Here is a 14,061-nt window from a genome sequence, read left to right on the forward strand (position 1 = left end):
AATGAAATTAACCTTGACAGGTTTCGTTCTTGTTTTCCTAGGAATTTTACACCGACACCTAGCCTTTAAGGAAAACGCTTATATATAGGCTTAGCCTGTGTTGTCTTATCCATTTGTTAATTGACACCCGAGCTTATTTCCTTTACCAAGGTTGACCTGTTGTTTCTTAACTTTTCTAAGCTTCCATATGGTCCTTGTCGAAGCATAACTGAATATGTTTCATTTTGTTATATTTTTTAGGATGTTTCAGATTTGTTTGTTTCCTTTAAGTGTTTAACTATGTTGTTCGTTATATTTTATCATGACTCTTTGCATCATGTTAAGAATGACCCTGTCAATGATTCGAATCTTCAGTTTTTAGACTTGGAGTACTCTCATGTCCTTTTCAAGTTGACAACAGCACTAAATTCAATTATACAACATTCTCATAATAGCATAATAGCATTGGAAATGCTGTTAGTACATCTACCGTTGCTGCTATATCTACCTGTAAGTACATCTACCGTTGCTGCTATATCTACCTGTAAGTACATCTACCGTTGCTGCTATATCTACCTGTAAGTACATCTACCGTTGCTGCTATATCTACCTGTAAGTACATCTACCGTTGCTGCTATATCTACCTGTAAGTACATCTACCGTTGCTGCTATATCTACCTGTAAGTACATCTACCGTTGCTACTATATATACTTGTAAGTGCATATATAACGTTGCTGCCAAATCTACCTGTAAGTACATCTACCGTTAACGTTGCTGCTATACCTACCTGTAAGTACATATATACCGTTGCTGCTATATCTTTCTGTAAGTACATATACCGTTCCTGCTATATCTACCTGTAAGTACCTCTACCGTTGCTGCTATATCTACCTGTAAGAACATCTACCGTTGCTGCTATATCTACCTGTAAGTACATCTACCGTTGCTACTATACCTACCTGTAAGTAGATCTACCGTTGCTACTATATCTACCTTACCTGTAAGTACATCTACCGTTGCTGCTATATCTACCCGTAAGAACATCTACCGTTGCTACTATCTCTACCTGTAAGTACATCTACCGTTGCTACTATACCTACCTGTAAGTACATCTACCGTTGCTACTATACCTACCTGTAAGAACATCTACCGTTGCTACTATACCTACCTGTAAGTACATCTACCGTTGCTACTATATCTACCTGTAAGAACATCTACCGTTGCTGCTATATATAACTGTAAGTACATCTGCCGTTGCTGCTATACCTACCACTAGCTGTTTGACTGTTGTACCATCTCTGCTTGTGTGAAATGTTTACCTTTGACAATCTTTATTTCTCCTATACTTGACCACGTTTAATTGACCTGCACCTCAGTTTTAACAGTAGTTCAGACCAATTTAGATTACCGATGAGTCCTAAAACAGCGGTGTGGTGCAGTGTTAGTCATTTTTGACTTGTAAATGTTAAAGGTGCAATGAACTCATTTTGTGTGTGTTACGCTCATCCTTCATATAAGATATATAACGAAAGGCGCTGCCAGTATGTAAAATATTTCTTCTTTTTCATCAGTTCGCTTTCCTCGTGACAAAATATTGTATACCAATCTAAAATGTTTTCTGATATATCACGACAGCTGATGACATCATCACCATGTTTGATCAATTCATTACAATGTATAGAAAACGCTGTAGGTGCTAGGGTGATGTTAATAACCTGTAAACAGTCTAAGTTTACAATGTACATCTAAGATATCCAATGAGTTCAAAATGAATTTGTACTTGTAAGTAATCGCTTGAAACGGTAATCCAAGGGAAGCAACTCCAATGTTGATCGGTATATGACTAAAGCCAAGATCGGATTATTACGTCTCAAAGTTATGAACTGTTCTTCTCTCTTGGTTATTTAATTTAATAAACTTAATAAGAATGCAACAATTAAGGACTAGAAATGATGACATATGTTTTATTGATTATATAACTAATGGAATCAGAGCTTTCCGTTCTGTAGGATAATCGTCAAATTTCTCCTTGTACCATCTAAAACAAGGGAGACATATAGTTAAGTTGAATCATATCATGTTATCATAGCATTGTTATCAAACATATCCTTCTTGATCAAATTCATAATTGGTTAAAAAAATTCTCGTTTCGTACTCGCAACACTTTATTTCTTAAGATCCTATCCACATAATAACCAGCTGGACTAGACAATACGTATTACTGCTGTTATAATTCTCGTGTTTTAGATTGATGATTTAACATGGCAATATAACATCAGAACCTTGGAGTGAAATGAGATTATTTACGTTACATAACTGAGTAAACTACCCGCCACGTGGTTACTCGAATATAAATTCAATTCAATTAATTTATTATGTAACTGAGAGTAACAAACGCAATTTGATACATGCACACACTACGTATACGGAAGCATACACGCACACACCCTCACACCCTCACACCACACACACACACACACACACACACACACACACACACATCCTCACTCACACACACACACCCTCACTCACACAAACCCACACGATATACATGTGCAGCACTATAACGACTGAAAGCGTTGCTTAAATACAAGTCTTATACATTTACCAAGATTAGTTAACTCTTTTACATTGTTAACACTTAGTAACTGAACGAGTTTGAATGCATAAGAACGATGATAATAAAAGGACTTCAAGTATCTGGCTCGTAAGTTTGCCTTGTAGATCTAACACATGTACATCAAATCGATCAAATACTCCCACCCACCCCCATCCCAACAGGAAGTAGAAAGAAATATATTCAATATTATTGTTTTGGGGGAGGAGAGACGGGAAATTCAAATCGTATTCATTATGTGTAAGTAGAGGTACTAGCTTCGCACTTATTACACATTATACAATTATTATTATTTTATTATTTCAAACATGTACTAATCGAGTTGAGAGATGCATACTGACAGTTGGAAATATATTTAAAATCTGATTACAAAAGATTTGACTCTCGACCAACTGAAATCTCAAAATAGGTTTTATTTTTTTGCTAATTAATTTACTTTTTATGGACAAAAAGTGTTATTTTTCTATTGTTTGTATGAGTGACGTATATGTAGCTTACCTGTGATGACTGAAAGCTCTTGGTGCTATGGAGGCGGTTGTAGACAAGAAGAAAGCTAGTGTTGGCAAAGTTCCGTTAGCAACAGCAAACCCAAACCACTCCAGAATCTCACCGAAAAAGTTAGCTCCAGATACGTACGTAAACAGCCCACCTGTGAGTGTGTGAAATCAACAACACCAAGTGAAGGTAAATTCAGTTTAAAAGTTTTCACATGAAGGCAACTCTCGTTCTATCCGTAGATAGATAAGATCATTTGTATCAATAGTCTGACATAAAGGGGAAAGTATACTCCCTGACGATGTTTTACAGATGTAAATAACTTGAACATTGCTAGTTTAAGATTGAAATGGAAAAAAATGCCGTTTTGCTGTATTACTGTACACGTAATGCAGAGGTAGCGTACCTCGGGGTATGTTGTATCCTGTTTCGCCTGGTTTTCTCAGAGTCCTCAATATGTGGTCAGACTCAACATTTATAAACAGTCCCAGGAAAAACATACATAAACCTGGATCATAATACAAAGAACCAAATTTCAGAGGTCATTTTAAACAAAAAATATGTATCGGCTTTATAAAGCTAGGTTACTCGGGTCAGTCTGGGTCAGACATGAAAACATACATTTATGGTGCTTTTTACATTCGTTACTGATGTTCGACGAACACTCTTGTATCATCACTGTCAACTTGTGCGAGCCTTGATTCAATTTTATTTTCTGTTCTTTTTATTTTCTCTACTTTTGTATCGATTAATACCATAATTGTGTTTACTAGTGATTCCAGTACGCTGTTCCCGTCCATGTTTCCCGCAGATTACCAAAACAAATCTGAAGACCCAGATGCGAGAATATTCGACATGGGTGGTATTATAAGCAAATTCATGTATATGATAAATAATGTTGGTAGTTTAAAGTCGTTACTATACCAAAATAAAATAGAGGATTCCTGTTCCAGTCCTCCCCGAAGTCGGCGTGGTGTAGGAAGTACGCTGCCTGAAGGTACCCATTGAATACACAAAATAACACAGCAAACACAAACGTCACCAGAGAGGCAGGCTTACCTCCCCTTATCAGTAACGGGTAAATAAGGGATCTGTAATCAGTAGTGTAAAATATGAATCAAAACACAACAATAAACAAAAATAAAAATAACTGTTTGAGAAAACAGATGAACACGTGTTTGTGATATTTATGTGTTTAAAATGTGAATATCAATTTACTATAATCTTGTTTATTATGCTTCCGCACCTTGATATCATAAACGATGTGTTTATTACCTGTGAATATAATGTAGAACAAAACACCCAAACAAGATTCGGTTCGGCGTTTGTACTATTCGAGGTGAGGATGTAAACACTAACAGTACTATAGGAATCACAATAGACGGAAGTTCCCAGACAAACCAAGCCAACCTCGAGTCGATGTAACATCCGTATCCTGCCCGGACATACCGTCCGTACGACGCACCGGAAGTTATGAAAAATTGGGAAATCGCGACGAATCCGGCGAATCCGAAAATGGAATAAGTGATAGTATCAAGTAGATGTATGTCCAATCTCATGTAATTCTCTAAATTAAAACCTTGCCATTTCGTAGCTTCCATTACACGTTTGTCTCTAGTTAAACAATTAGGCTACAACACGCTCCTCATATCGTACACACTGTACATATACCTGTATGAGCACACATGTAGGGTTATACGTATACCGTGTCGCCGACGATATTATAACACTAATGATAACGGAGGTCAACGAACATCATTTAGTTATACAACGATTGTCCCGGTGCAATAGGTTATCGATAACTCTAGATCTGGTGGTTGAATGTTACAAGCGCTCCCATTTATTTTGGAAGTGTTTCACTATTGATGGTTTAAGTAATGTTTGATTTCTAGTGTTATACCAGAAATTGCATAACTTTTACCAGATAAGTTCATTTCTAAACGTCCGTTATCATGTATGATATAGGTCCGTGTGTACGAATACAAATGTAGCTTTTGTCTGTCAATCTACAGCTATTCGTATGTTTCATGTGGTATTTATCCGCTCAACGATGAAATATTTGTGACAATGGTACTCTTAAAAGAATGAAATATCACAACAAAGAGGAACCATCTTTGACATATATTACGATATGGCGAGTTATCTTGATATTCTTTACCCACTTAACATGTTGTCAATCCGTCTGTACATTAAACATAGCCGATATTATCGGAGAAAATATCATATCTAAAGATATAAGCATACAATCAAATTAGTTGAAATGTTAATGGTAATTTGATTTGTACCAAGCAATGCGAGATACGTCAAACATGGTCAGTACTTATTTATATCAATTGGTTTCGACTTAAGCTAATACTGATGATATATATTTACTGAAAGATACAGTCGTATTAATCATAAAAAGCAACAAAAACACATTTTAATAGATAAACAATTTTAATTCGCAGATGATAATTGCATAGCAACATATACAAGCTAAAATGATTTAAAACTTAACTATTGGCAATGCAGCGGGGCTTTACACAAGAAAGATAACTCTGACACACCTGTTAACAGTTCTTGAAAGGGAGACAAATATGATACGCTTCCAGTAAACTCGTAAATCAAGATTTAAATCATCGTTTAAACTTTGAACAAATATGACTGGAAATAATTATACTTTTACAAGGCACCCATTAGCACGACACACTTTTCACTTATAAAATACTCTCTCATCCAATCGTCATGGCGCTGTACACCTCAACATCAGCAACCCTCATGATCACTGACCACTGCAGTAGCGTATAATGAGATGTATAAAACTGGTGGCGTTCTGTCTGCATTGTAAATATCGATCTGGACTTGTGGAGCCGTGCCGTGCCGTGACCTAATGAACCGTTTAGTCATCAGCCCCTCGATAACCGTTCCTTAGACATCAGTATTACACGGAAACTAGGTCCGTGGTAGTATACATGTAGGAACAGTAAAATAGGCTCATTTCTGTCAGGAAAAAGGGGGATTTCAATTCTCAGTACAAATATATCTTTCCTTATCACAATTTTGGAAACATTTTATTGGAAAAGTTTGTATACAATAATGTATCTTACAAACAGAGTATTCCGAAACCTCGTCGGGCGATGATTGGGGGAAAAACACTGCTGATAAAATTGATTGAAATTCGACATTCTGGGTTTTTATGAAAAAGAAATGAGCACAAATTCAAGAATGTTTTTCTTGTTATTGATCTGCTTGCACTTATATATATTAGTAACGCCCGTGATGTTTCTATTTTAGTCCTACGTGCCTCGGTGTTGTAGCAGTAAACGAAAACATATCCATTTGTGTTCATCTTATTTAATTGGAATCTGAACAGTGATGTTAATATCATTGTGTCCAATGAGATATCACTATAGCTTAGGAAAACGTTCCGTCTATAAAATGAATTGATTTTTGTTCCCTACTGACGAACTGCTTCGTGTCACAAAAAGATTTTATTCTGCGCACTCGATGAAGAGATAACTGTTCAGTTTTTGATTCAAATATTGATCTGTTTCTTTGTTCCAATTAAACTACAACCACCTTATACAGAAACCCCCATTAAATCATTCATACGGTGTAAACTACAAACACCTTATACAGAAACCCCCATTAAATCATTCATACGGTGTAAACTACAAACACCTTATACAGAAACCCCCATTAAATCATTCATACGGTGTAAACTACAAACACCTTATACAGAAACCCCCATTAAATCATTCATACGGTGTAAACTACAAACACCTTATACAGAAACCCCCATTAAATCATTCATACGGTGTAGAACAGGTGTTTCAGTCGATACGTTTGGTATGCTCCCTCCCCGTTTTAACATAAAAATATAAACTTAAAACAGGTGAGCCTCGTTATCCAACTGAAAGTGGCAAGATAGGGAATCGGTTAGAAAAATGAAATATGACCACTGCTCACGGCTTCTGGGAATCACGTGTAATTGACTCATCTGGAAAGTATTTCGAGTTTATAAATAAAGTTTTGTGTGTTAATTACGGTAATATATCGGAGTGTTGGAATGCAAATTCAATCATTTCATGAAGATAAATGTCACTAGATAATACCAAGGATAACTTACTAGACATACGTGATGGATTTCTTTAGATCACTACATCTGCGAGTCTGTGAGTGACAGTAAACACAGATGTATAGGAGACTACCCTGGTTTTAGGGAGAGACTGGAACATTTCCTGTTTACAATCATCCCTGTTTACTGTGCGGTTATTAAACAATTACTGTGGGAAACTGTGTGAGACGGGGATGATGTCACTAAGAAATAAGAAAACTGTTCATGAATTATTGATGGGGGATGTACTACGACCATCTTCACATGAATGTTTTACTTGCCCTAACAGCGTACACGCACTCTGTTCTCGTACCATGTTTAAGTTCTATGGGAGGTTAGCTCATTTGTATGACCCAGAACAACTTTAAATCAATAATTCAAGGAGCACAGATGTAAATGCCATTTGTAAACAAATATTCTCTCTCGTGCTTTTCAACTGAAAGTAGAGTCGGCAGAGTTAATGCTACAGTTCGAACGTTATGGTCGTTAACCGTTTACGGTATGATATCAGCTTATTGTGCATATATTTCTCAATCACAAAACACTGGAGTTATTTAACAGTAACCTTATTGAGACAATCTTGAAACCGGAAGTACAAGGGTTTATTATTCTGGGACGTTGTTGTAGTTGGTTCCTTTCGTTATTTTATAAATAGTTCGCTGTTAACCAATGTTCTGTGTGACTCACAGATCGTCTTTATTGTAGATACATGTAGCATGTTTATATAATTCAAATCGGTTGTTTTCGTTTTTTTCATCTCTTTTTGAAATGTGAAAATTACTTTGACGAAAAAAAGTGATAATCAATGTTTAAACGAGCTGTGGAGCTTTTTTCTATCACAAGTGTCTATGTCATTATCAAATGAGTAGGGATTTTTTTCGAGATGATAAGTTTGCGGATAAAAAAAATCACTGCTGTGTCAACAGCACTGTAACCAAATTTGTTTTAAATATTTAGAATAAAATAGGGACTTTTCTAATTGGATTGAAACTGAATGTTCGTAAAACTAATCAACTGGTAATTTTAAGCTTCCGTTATGGTACTTTATCGCGGATGAATGTGTTAATTAGCTAATACCTCTGCCGTTTAGCGGATGGCCTGGAAAGGGCAATTGTAGTTAAAACATGCGTTTATTATTCAAAAAAATATATTTTGCAAACGACCTTGCATTTTTATGTAAAAGTATAAATCACCTTATAGAGACGTACGACTGACGTCATTGACGAGTTCAAATGATCATTTTGAAAGTATCCATCAAATCAATTACAATTTTCAAGGTCATTTGAGAATGACAGAAACTGAAGCGGTTGACGATTTCTCCAAGGCACTCAAATTGTTCAATTAAAAACATGGAATGAATCACAAAACCGACATTTAATTAGTTTCAGGAATGTTGGCGCGGTCTGCACATTAATTTAGAGCTTAGGCACATCCGAACGGTTGAGAAACGGATTTCTTACCCGTTGATTTTTTCTCAGGGGAATCGTGAAACAGAAAACTGCCAATGTAGTTGCACAATGCAGCCCCAGATTGAGAAGCTTTTACGATTAGACATCTGAGATAGGCAAACATCAATATTCTCTGCCAGTGTTCCTGTCTCGTCCAATCTTGGTTCAAATCTCGGAATAACATCCTAGATTTGTTTACCATTGAGATGTTCCACGCCATGTTCCCTTTTTTCTACTTTTCTCCAGATGTAATAATTCTTTACCGGTCATAACTGTGTGTGCTCTTTAAATAATCAGTTTACCAACCCAATGTTTTATAACCTCTAGAGGTATTCTTTTCAATGCCATATGACGTCTGAAGACATGCAAACGGCATTAAATAATTAAATAAAACTAAAGAGCATGTCAAAACTACCAGGGTTAGGGTTGGATTCGGTATGTTTTTACAACGACAACAAGAGTGTCTTGCTGTGTAAAATAGGAATGCCTGCTACCGACTGTTCGTGTGTGGCTCGTCACAAAACAGTTATGATCAATGAAGTCAGTTCTTCCTGCATCCTGTTGTAGGATTGAATGCCACTGATTACTTAACATTATAAACATACCATCTCAGAACAATACACAGCACGTGCTTTACCGAACTAAGGTAGGACGTAGCGATTACTACATTTATATTCGGTTTCAAACTGAAAATAAAAGTTTGGTATTTCGGTGGTACAATTTGCTATTTTCACACTGAACCGACGAATCAAAATTTGGTGTGAAAAAATAACGAACAATGGACATTGTTCCTTGTGGCGTTACAGTAACTCTGAAGTTTCCTTATTGTGAGTCAAAAGCAATATCTTTTTTGTTAGGACACGAAGTCAGCGATACAATTGTATTGTACTTTTATTGAAATACCAGGAAAATTTGAGCTAAAGCATTATAGTACACTTGTCATAAGAACGTATAACTATTCGATTTGTACTCATTATAGTTTCATTAACGTGTCTGGGCTCTATGACTTTGTTGCTCTGTATAACTTCTTTTTTAAGGAGATCAACATCTAATTATTTGTTTGTAAGTCCTAGGTTTCAGTTCCTGTATAGTGGCGAGTATATCAGGTCTAAAGAGGACGTAGGCTATGCTTACTGTCTGCGTAAACCGTCCTTAATGCATTTCATTTGCAGCTTTCTAAACAAAAAGCGTCTGTGAGCCAAAATCAATGTTTCCGGAAATTCTGTTCCATTCCGTACATGATCGGGTTTTGAGCATGTCCCGGCAGTTACACTTCCCAGACTTCCATACCCACTATTTTAAGGTTTAGCCGTAACTTTGTTTAGACTACATACTTCGGGTTCAAACAGCTATCAAACAGCTTTGTATACATACTCGCGCATCTCCAATCCACTTCTCCGTGTAATAGGTAAAACACGTACCAAAGAATTATACACATACGGAACAAGTGCACGTCTTTGATATAAGTAAATCATTTCCGATCGAATAGCCACTAGATCTTTTTTTTTTTATCAAATCTGATATCTTGTATACCAAATATCTTAATTAAAGTTACCTTTTAAGTTTTCTACAACAAACGATGTTACTTTCTGAAAGACCCTTTCACATTAAACATCCTTTGATACAGACGAGTAAGTGACTATGCAGGTATATATAGGTATGTATGATGTATATGCAGGTATGTTGATTTTTGATGGTTCCCCGTTACGACTACCTGAGGGAACGCGAGTACAAGCACGCCCCTATACCCTGTGCACCATCACAGACAAACAGCTCTTGGTTTTCCAAGTAGCCCCATTTTTTTCTGAAGAAAATTCTATTTTGGCACAGATTCAATTAGACATGTCTGTTAAATTCAATATTTATTGCAGAGGAATTTTACAAGCCAAAGCAGAGTTTCAATGTTCCCAGTAAAAGTACGAGGTCAGTTCTTATCCGATTCCTACTTGTTAAGGAAATGTTTGTGAGGACATAGTTAATTTGTTTTTTACTACAACTTCCTGAAACTACGTTTAATGTTTTTCTTATTGTAACCGCCTGAGACAGTATGTCGTCAGTGAGTTATTATACATATAGTAGTTAACTCAATAGCGACACAATCTGACTGAAACCATGTAGTTTATTCCACTCCCGACTCACAACGCCCCTTTGACTGGAAAGTAGAGTATCGGAGTGGAATAAAATATCTGGTTTTAATCAGATTAATACAAATTTTTAGTGCCTCCCTCAATAACTACATGTTTTCCTTCCACTTCCATTCATAAATCAAAGCAAAGGGAAAAAAGGCCAGACTGGGATTCATATGCGGAACCTCCAAACTTTAGACGGAAACTGTATAGGCATTTGATCGACCCAGTCGGTTCCGCTAAATTTCTTCCTCTCTCAGCAACGTATTTGACTCCGAAGAAGCACGTGACTCTGTACCAATCCATGGGTATATTTAGGGAGACGCAAAATTGGAAAGGGGAAGGGAAAAAGCAACGCCCAGACGTTCTACAAACCAACTAATCCACTTGTCACCGGCGATCGACCCAGACCAACTTCGCTACACATGCATTAATGATTACAGAAAATAACGCTGAAATGCGAAAGCTGAATATGTATTAATATCAGTATTATATCAGGTAACTTACTGCAAATCTTTTACTTTCCACGAGTCATTTATTTTCATTGTTACATGAACATATCGTATTAACTTGATAAACTATCTACGCAGTGATGTTTGGTTTCAATTTAAGTACGTTGTTATGATTATATTACTTGATATCTTTTAATTACATTTATACAAACTAATGTGTGCTCTTCCTTTTCCCCCGAAATTTAATTGCTCACCAAAGATAAGAGATTTGCAGTAATATTGCATTGTTTATGTGATCATATAAGTATTGTACACATGGTATGACTTTTGGCCATAACAGTCTATCAAAGAGTGGCATGTACAAGGCTTGTTCAAAACTGGGCTGTTATTTATAGGGAAAATGGGAAAATATCTAAGTTTATAACCGCCAATCATTAGCATAAGTCACTGAAACGTTCTTCGTTTTGGACTATACGCAGCAATCATCGCAGTGACGCGACTAAAATTAGCACCAGAAACATGTTAACTCCAATAACAGACGTCTATTTCAAACATTCAATTAACAATGTTACACGGAGTGTCATTGGTCATTTGACCGGATGTCCTCCGATATACCGGAACTTGTACTCTCACTCGTCAGCGTTAGTTTGCTACCAACTCGACTAGACATTTCATTATCATCTCGATCATCTTCGGGGGATTTCGAAGAATGTTCGAAACCCATCGGGCCGGAAACCAACGAAAGTTCGTTCAATGGTTTCTCAAGCTTTGTCACATGTACGAAGCAGCACGGCTGTGAAATCTCAGTTTTCTTTGGAGCTTTAAACTTTTGCTTACTTTTTTGCGACTTCTTCTTTTTCTTTGACTTGCTGATATTGAAAAGTTCGTCATTCGGATCAGACGTCAGCTTTGAGAGCGCGTTAAAGAATTCCGTTGCCGCGCTTCCGTCATCGAAACTGAGTCCCGCCAGCCGTGTATGGTCGGTCATAAGATGGAGAGTGTGGAAGTTAATATGAGACGCGGAATAATTCGACAAATGGTCTATCTTATTTTTCCACAAAATAAATCCGCTGCCTTTTTCGGACAGCACAATCTGTAATCTCCGCTTCCGGTGGTGCTCACCAGTATCAAGTACAAGCACTGGAATTCCGGTCATGGCGAATTTCCAATGATCTTTTCCACCCATGACTTTTCCGAAATATAAATTGGCAAGACAATTGCAAACAATCACATCAGTTTTATGACTTTTGAAGAACGTATCCACTTGTAGAATATCCTGTTCCGTGACGCCTTCTGTAAAACTCACCGGTCGGTAGCTCGAGCCCTGTGATGAGGACGATTGGGCCGGTTCGGATACTTCAATGGTAGGGTTTTCCCGCCTTTTAACCAACTGGTCTTCTGTTGCGGTTCCATTCGATGTTGTTTGAGGCCCGAATTTAGCCACAGAATCATATTTTTCCTTTAAATGTTTAATTCCTTCCTTGACCTGACCACTGTTCCGTAACCTTATAATGTCCTCTGTCGTACAGTAGGGATTTTCCCGCTCAAACGAATCGCACATGACGTCATTTTTAGTCGGCATTGTTGCAGTATGTGCCATCGATAAAAACCTCAAAATAGAAAAGTTTACTGTAAAATAGTTGTACGCACACAACCTTTTGTAGATCTGCCTTCAGATTACAAATAGACCATCTTTAAATTTGAAATGCATCCTTCTCAGACATGTTAATTAGTGTGTTTATTCCAAAGAATACACTTTACAATTCTCAATACACATGGTAATTTCATATTTCACAATTTAATGATGTGTGGGGATAAAACTGTGGTTATCCTTCAGATATATAAAAATCCTCCACGTGGTTTATGCACTAATTTGATTTCCTATTGTAAAGGAAGTGTGACGTCACGAAAAACAACCACTCCTAATAAATGTTGCAGTATCCTGGTCGACTTAAGATAAATTAAATGCTCCTGCACTTTAGATTCTGAGCTTTGACACAATACACACACATGTGTTACTCAAACAGGGTTCCACAAAATACGAAAATATACTCCCTTTACAAACGAGTATGGCGCGAGGAGCTGACTATCGCGGTCACAGGAATGTTTTCCCGCTTATTACGCCACATCTTGGTATGATTCCAGGTCACGTGGTTAAGATGAGAACAAAACGTGAAAACCAATCTGGCACTTGTTGATCGTGGCTGGTGATGTTAACGATCTGTAATGGACAAGAAAACAGGATTTAATATAAAATAATATGCTCAGTTCCCGTAGAGGTAATGAGGAATTGTTCAAAACCGTCCACAAAACTCGGCCAAAGTTCATGTTCTCCTCAGTAACGATAAAACCAAACCCAATTATTTCTACTAAGACTGTAGATATATATATTGCTATAACTTACAATATAAGATAATTCCGATATCTCATCAATCTAAAACATAATATTTCCCCGTGGTAAACGTGCATACGGTATAATTGGTTCCAGAAGAAGAATCGCTCGTTATCTGACACATTACTCGGAAAATCACGGTCTCTCACAGCTTGATAGCCTTACATAGTTATTACCCTTTGTGGAACTCTCCTTACAAAGAGGATGATTAGATCTCAGACTTATCACTCACGTCCTAAACGTTTAACGTGAATGACCCTCTCTCTCTCTTCATCACTCGTAGAATTGTGGGTGAAAAGTGTATCAGTAAGTGACAATGTTCACAGATTATATACATATGATTACATATGAAGTTGTTTCCCGGAAGGAGGAAATAGGAATATATTTGTTTCTAAACGGGATCGAATATCTTCCTTAAAATCACGTGATTTCTATGGTATTTGAAGGCGATAATG

The 14,061-nt window shown here is 36.9% G+C and overlaps 2 protein-coding genes across 6 annotated transcripts in view; both read right to left on the reverse strand.

Moving 5' to 3' along the window:
* Positions 1-1,928: 1,928 nt before the first annotated feature.
* LOC110456491 (3-oxo-5-alpha-steroid 4-dehydrogenase 1-like) lies at positions 1,929-4,795 on the reverse strand. 2 transcript variants are annotated; one of them, XM_021507276.1, is made up of 5 exons: positions 4,368-4,795; positions 4,017-4,183; positions 3,499-3,600; positions 3,096-3,246; positions 1,929-2,018 (listed from the first exon to the last, which is right to left on the reverse strand). In XM_021507276.1, exons 1-5 carry the CDS (start codon positions 4,691-4,693, stop codon positions 1,952-1,954), a joined length of 813 nt encoding a protein of 270 aa, XP_021362951.1. In that variant the 5' UTR covers positions 4,694-4,795; the 3' UTR covers positions 1,929-1,951. The 2 variants fall into 2 exon arrangements, with proteins under 2 accessions (XP_021362951.1, XP_021362952.1); XM_021507277.1 differs by lacking the exon at positions 3,499-3,600.
* A 714-nt stretch (positions 4,796-5,509) lies between these two features.
* Positions 5,510-14,061, reverse strand: part of LOC110456477 — a 28,885-nt gene continuing 20,333 nt past the window's right edge. Inside the window, exons 2-3 of one of the 4 annotated variants that reach the window (XR_002463588.1) lie at positions 6,702-13,435; positions 5,510-6,650 (exon numbers count right to left, since the gene is read on the reverse strand). Coding sequence is in view for 3 of the 4 variants with exons in the window: in XM_021507256.1 (XP_021362931.1) it covers positions 11,795-12,814 (1,020 nt within the window). In the remaining variant the exon portion in view is untranslated. Of the gene's footprint in view, positions 13,436-13,685; positions 13,706-13,782; positions 13,887-14,061 lie in introns of those variants that run through there. The other 3 variants (XM_021507256.1, XM_021507257.1, XM_021507255.1) reach the window with 3 other exon arrangements.

Source organism: Mizuhopecten yessoensis, unplaced genomic scaffold, assembly GCF_002113885.1.
Source record: "Mizuhopecten yessoensis strain PY_sf001 unplaced genomic scaffold, ASM211388v2 scaffold8745, whole genome shotgun sequence".
Classification (NCBI taxonomy): Eukaryota; Metazoa; Mollusca; class Bivalvia; order Pectinida; family Pectinidae; genus Mizuhopecten; species Mizuhopecten yessoensis.